This window comes from Marmota flaviventris, chromosome 18, assembly GCF_047511675.1.
Source record: "Marmota flaviventris isolate mMarFla1 chromosome 18, mMarFla1.hap1, whole genome shotgun sequence".
Taxonomy (NCBI): Eukaryota; Metazoa; Chordata; class Mammalia; order Rodentia; family Sciuridae; genus Marmota; species Marmota flaviventris.
Genome location: NC_092515.1, coordinates 11,829,563 through 11,835,763, shown reverse-complemented (window position 1 = coordinate 11,835,763; position 6,201 = coordinate 11,829,563). Strand labels below are relative to the sequence as shown.

The window sequence follows — 6,201 nt, the reverse complement described above, 5'->3', positions numbered from 1 at the left end:
CAGGCTTAGAATCTGTGCTATGCCTCCTCAAACAGTAGTAACACGTTTGGTGCTACTCTCCCTTGGACACAAGAATGGCTTGTGTTGCAAGCAGGGGCTATGTTCTGGCTTTAAACAATTTCCTCCATGGCCTGCCTGAATGATCTGTGGGAAGAGGGGTGGGGTCTCAAGGAAAGTGGGCCGGAAAACCTGGGCTCTCTACTAGGCTGAGGTCTTTAATTCTCCAAAGCCGGGTGGGGCCATGCAGCAGTACCCACGTGGGGATCCAGATGAATCTTTGCACACTAACTCAGTAGTAGAGCTCTTTCCTAGCATGTGTGAAGCCCTGGGTTCAATCCTCAACACTGCAAAAAATACAAATCCTCAGGGCTGGGGTTGTGGCTCAGTGGTCCAGCGCTTGCCTAGAATGTGTGAGGTACTGGGTTCAATTACCAGCACCACATAAAAATAAATTATTAAATAAAGATATTGTATCTATCTACAACTAAAAGTATTTTTAAAAAAATAAAATAAAAATCCTCAGCCCTTTTATTTTCCCAACTTTCCTCCCTTTTCTCCTATCTCATATTTCCCCAGAAGTCCAAAGATGGGAGAGTGCTATGCTTCAGAAATCATAACATCTGCCTGTTAAAGAAGGAATTGATTCCTACATTTACTCTATAATCTTGCTTCTAAAAACTGTGGTCCATGGGGCTGGGGATGTGGCTCAAGCGGTAATGCGCTCGCCTGGCATGCATGCAGCCCAGGTTCCATCCTCAGCACCACATACAAACAAAGATGTTGTGTCTGCCAAAAACTAAAAAATAAATATTAAAAAAAAAAAATTCTCTCTCTCTTAAAAAAAAAAAAAATGTGGTCCATGAGCCAGGCTGGTGGCACATTCCTATAATCCCAGCAACTCTGAAGGCTGAGGCAAGAGATTGCAAGTTTGAGGCCAGCCTCAGCAATTTAGTGAGACCCTGTCTCAAATTTTTAAAATAAATAAGTAAATAAATAATAAAAATGCAAATGAATGAACGCCACCCTAGACTTGCCGAATCAGAACATCTGAGGCTGCAACCGGGAAGCAGGGTTTTACCAAACCCTCCAGATGTTTTCTTCTTCTTTGGTACCGAGGATTAAACCCAAGGTCGCTTAACCATTAAGCCATTCCTTGCGCGCACACACACACACACACACACACACACACACACACCGCTTTTATTTTAATGTTTTTATATTGAGACAGAGTCTTGCTAAGTCCTTAAGGTCTCACTAATAGTATTACTCAGGTAAGTCTCGAATTTACAATCCTCTTGCCTCAGCCTTCGCAGTCACTGGGATTAAGGCGTGCACCACCGCGTCCCGCTCCAGATGTTTTTTATGCCCTTTAGAGTCCGAACGACACTATGCACTGTCCCCATTATACCCTCCAAGGACGAAGGAGTACACAACGCCTACTTCTGCCATTTGAGCTCCCATAACGCCCTCGCGGAAAATACATTCCACTCCAGAAACTACAACTCCCACAATGCCAAGAGGCGCTCACCGCATTCTGAAACTACATCTCCCAAACTGTCTTGCGAGTCAGCCCGGCACCATAGCATCCGTCCTGCCTGATGCCGCTAGGACTACAACTCCCACAATGCTCGGCGGCGCAACTACCGCACCCTGCGGCTCCGAGCGGCGACACGTCGGCTCCGCAGGGTGAGGCCGGGCTCGGGCGGGGCCCAAGGGGTCTGCAGGGCTCGGGGCTGGTTACAGCCACTGTACCCCTTCACGACGCAGACATGGCGGGCCAGAAGGACCAGCAGAAGGATGGCGAGGCGGAAGGGCTGAGCGCCACGTGAGCGAGCTGACTCCCCTGACCCGAGCCGCGGGAGTCCCGGACCCCAGACCCAAAAGAGGGTCCCTTATCTCCTCTTCAGGGACCCTGGATCTAGGCCCCCAGCGCCCTCCTCCCCTGGGATCCAGGAGACTTGGCCCCTTCCGGGACACTTGCCTCTTGGACTCCGGAGTCCAGCCCCCCTACCCCCTTGTTGGCCACGGGTCTGAACTCCCAGCCCGGTCAGCCGCTGACCTGACCCCGCCCCACAGGATCCTGCTGCCAAAGCTGATTCCCTCTGGCGCCGGCCGTGAGTGGCTGGAGCGGCGCCGAGCGACCATCCGGCCCTGGGGCACCTTCGTGGACCAGCAGCGCTTCTCGCGACCCCGCAACCTGGGTGAGCTGTGCCAGCGCCTGATACGCAATGTCGAGTACTACCAGAGCAACTACGTGTTCGTGTTCCTGGGCCTCATCCTGTACTGCGTGTGAGTGCCTCCCTAGGCCCGCCCCCCACCGGCTGGTCCCATTGCCAGACCTGGTCACCAAATGCCAGGTCTGTACTCCCCCATCGATCTGGCCAGGGTGCATTGTGACCATATGTGATCCTGCCTTCTTGTCCTCAAGACATAACCTTCACCGACTGGTTCAAAGCCATGGCCCCCTGGCAAGCAAAACCCCAGAGGCCTGAATGCTGCTTCCCTACGCTCTTCTTCCAGGATGACATCCCCCATGCTGCTGGTGGCCCTGGCTGTCTTCTTTGGAGCCTGTTACATTCTCTACCTGCGTACACTGCAGTCCAAGCTTGTGCTCTTTGGTGAGAAATCCCCAGCCCAGATGGATCCCTCAAATTCTGGGTTGAGAATCCCAACCAAATCCTTGGAACCCAAGTCTTCCCCAGCCTTGGTGTACTCTAGTTCCACAAAACCTAATACTTAAAACGTCAAGCACACCCAGTGCGCCCACCCCAAACCCAGAGATACCCCAGAAACACCACCCACCACCCAGTTCCTACATTTGTGGAAAGCATCAACTGCAAGGACCTATATTGGACACCAGGTGGCGACCTTATACAGGCGTAGATCTTTTCCCTCTCACTTTTTTTTTTTTTTCCCCCTTTCTTTCTCCTTTTGGCAGTAGGGATTGAAACTCAGGGGCACTCCACCGCTGAGCCACATCCCTAGCCCTATTTTGTATTTTATTTAGAGGCAGGGTCTCACTGAGTTGCTTAGCATCTTGCCTTTGCTGAGGCTGGCTTTGAACTCATGATCCTTCTGCCTCAGCATCCCAAGGCTCTGGGATCACAGGCATGAGCCACCCTACCGGCTCCCTCTCCTTTCTTGCTTCCTGGGGTGGGACCTAGAGGGGGAGACTGAGGCCTATGGCTCATGTAGCCCCAGACTGATACCAAGCAACATTGGGAAGAAAGATGCCAGGGGAAATTCCACACAGGGGAAAGTCCAGGTTTCTGTGGGGATGTGACAGCAGTGGGCTGGGGGTGCAGGGCATGGAAGGAAAAGCACGGCCACAACTTGGCTTGTCAGTTGCTGTCATGGGAACATGCAGACCTGACTTTGTAGTCATATCAGAAGCCAGAAATCTGTTATTTTATGTGAAATCATTCAGTGTATTCTTGTGAAACATCTCAAAGAACACATCCTCAGGTCAGACTAGGACCTGGGGCCACCAGTTGGAGACTCCTTGTCTCTGTGAGTGGAGGCTGGAGTGGGAGGCTAGAGGCTCCTGAGGAGGCAGGGCTGAAGAGCAGAGACTGCTGTATGCTGGTGGTCAGGGGATACCGGAAAAACTAGGCAGGGCCCAGACACAGATGGCCTCGGCATAAGGAGTTTGGATTGGTTCCTGAAGCTTCCGGAACTTGTTATGCTAGATTGTCAGGGGGCAGCAGAGGTTACTGTGGGAGAGGGCATGGGTTAGAATAGCTGCTTAATGACATCTGTCCCCAGGCCGAGAGGTGAGCCCTGCTCATCAGTACGCTCTGGCTGGAGGAGTCTCCTTCCCCTTCTTCTGGCTGGCCGGTGCAGGCTCCGCTGTCTTCTGGGTCCTGGGTAAGTATAGGGTCTGGATGGCTGTGGGTGGGCCATGGGGCCGGCCAGGGAAGGTGGCCCTGAACTGCCCATTTCCCTGCAGGAGCCACCCTGGTGGTCATTGGCTTCCATGCTGCCTTCCACCAGATCGAGGCTGTGGACGGGGAGGAGCTGCAGATGGAGCCAGTGTGAGGTGTCTTCAAGGCCTTATGGCCTTCAGGGCCAGCTGACCCATCCCTGTCCATCCCTGTCCCACACTGTCCTGCTGCTTGGGCCAAGGCTGCCTCCCAGGGAGGGGCTCCACCGTTAGAAATAAAGCCATTGCAGTCCTCATCCAGCAGACATTTCCCAGTGTCTTCTGTGAGTCTCCAGAGGCTGGTGCTGGGAATAGCGCAGAAAGCAAGATGGGGGCCCAGGTGTGGGGGGCACAGCGAGCAAGGTGTAGAGGGACAGGATGTCACAGGGTGGTAAGTGCTAAAGGGAAGAGAGGAGCTGAGAAGGAAGGCTGTCCGGGGTTCCCGAGATCACCCCTGGTTCAATGATGTGCTAGGACGACTCGGGAATCAGCACATAACTGTCCTCAGAACTGTGACTTATCAAGAAAGCACACGAAGCAAAGTCATTAAGAGGAGAAGGCACGTGGAGCAAGTTAAGAGCAAACAGGGCAGGAGCCTCCCAGGTCTCTCGGGTGGCCACACAGGGCAGGCTGAATTCCTCCTCCAGCATCGAATGGTGACGACGCGTGAGATGTCAACCGCAAGCCAACTGAGACTCAGTGTCTGATTGTTATTGGGGGTGTCCACATCAGCACCCTCTGTGCCCCCACTCCAGGATTGCAGAAGGACTATCACGGCACAGTCTAGACAGCGAGCCACACTCAAGGGACTGAGGAGCCCTCCTGAAATCCAGGTTCCCAGACACCAGCCACGGGCCAGCTGGACAGCTGGCAGAACTGCTCAAGGACAGCAGCCTCAGCCACAGTGTTAATTCTCTACTGCAGAGAAAGTTCTGAAGTTAGTGCAAGTTAAGGGTTAAAGAGGTTGGCCAGAGAAGGCCTCCCTAGGTGACCGTGGGTGAAGACCTAAACTGAGTGGAGGAGCAGTCGTGGATCTTTTCAACAAAGACTGTTCTGGGCAAAGGAGGCAGCAGATGCAAGAGCCCAGGCCAGCAGCACACCGGAGGTCAGAAGAGCCTGGAAAAGGCTGTGGGCTGGAGCCCATGCAGCGGGGAAGCTTGGGGGCTCCGACTCAGACTCAGGAAGCTTTTTGTGAAAATCTCAAAGGACACATCCTCAGCAGATGGCTTTTCATTGTAACACGCGGACTCCACCACGTGGGAGAAAGGCACTTGGTCAGGAAGGGGCAGGTGTATAAAGTCAGGAAATGAGGACCGGGGAGAGGCCTGGGGGCTGGGAGCAGAGCTCAGTGGTGGAGCGCTTGCCTGGTGAGTGTGAGGCCCTGGGTTCTGTCCCCAGCACCCCAAAACAATAAATAAGGAGAGAGCCCTCTAGACGGCCAACCTGGGGCCTGGGGGCTGTCTTTGAGGCAGTGGCATGTTTGTGAGCCCCATGGGACACAGTCAAGTGCATGGAGAGTTGTGGTGGAGTCTCCAAGGCTTGGTAATGTGGCCCTCAGCCTCTCCAACCTGGGGCCCATCACCCAAACTCACTGTGTCATTTGTCTAGCACTGTTGATCCACAGCAGGAGGGGACCTTCGTTGCTCTGGAATCCAGCTGTCAGGTAGGCCACCAGGCATGTGTGTGGACTGTGCTCAGTGCACCAGGGCACAGCTGGTGCAAACAAACCCAAAGTGTCAAACAGAACCCCAGATTTCAGAGACTTGGTGTGTAAAGGTTGTAAAATTTCTCATTAATCATTTTTACGTTGATCATGTGTGTTGGAAGGATACTATTTTGGATACATTGGGTTAAATTATTATTTTAACTTGTTTTTTACTTTATTACTTTTGTTAAAATTTTTTTCAGTTGTAGTTGGACACACAATAACTTTATTTTTGTGTGGTGCTGAGGATCAAACCCAGTGCCTTACACGTGCGAGGCCAGCGCTCTACCACTGAGCTATAGCCCCAGCCCTGCTTTATTACTTTTAAAAATGTGAGCCAGGTACAGGGACACACACCTTTAATCCAGCTGCTCCTGAGGCTGAGGCAGGAGGATTGCAAGTTTGAGACGAGCCTCAGCAACATAGCAAAACCCTGTCTCAATAAAACATAAGAAGAACTAGGGGTGGAGCTCAGTGGTAGAGTGCCCCTGGGTTCAACCCCCATTACCAAAAATAAATAAAATGAAAATGTGACCACATAGAGAATGGCACGTCATATCCATGGCTTGGATTT

General features: G+C 52.5%; 1 protein-coding gene across 1 annotated transcript; it reads left to right on the top strand.

Moving 5' to 3' along the window:
* Nucleotides 1–1,636: 1,636 nt before the first annotated feature.
* Rabac1 (Rab acceptor 1) lies at nt 1,637–4,183 on the top strand. The gene is made up of 5 exons (XM_027945944.2): nt 1,637–1,825; nt 2,077–2,289; nt 2,521–2,618; nt 3,766–3,867; nt 3,950–4,183. The coding sequence occupies exons 1-5, from the start codon at nt 1,770–1,772 to the stop codon at nt 4,036–4,038; spliced, it is 558 nt and encodes a 185-aa protein (XP_027801745.1). The 5' UTR covers nt 1,637–1,769; the 3' UTR covers nt 4,039–4,183.
* Nucleotides 4,184–6,201: the final 2,018 nt, after the last annotated feature.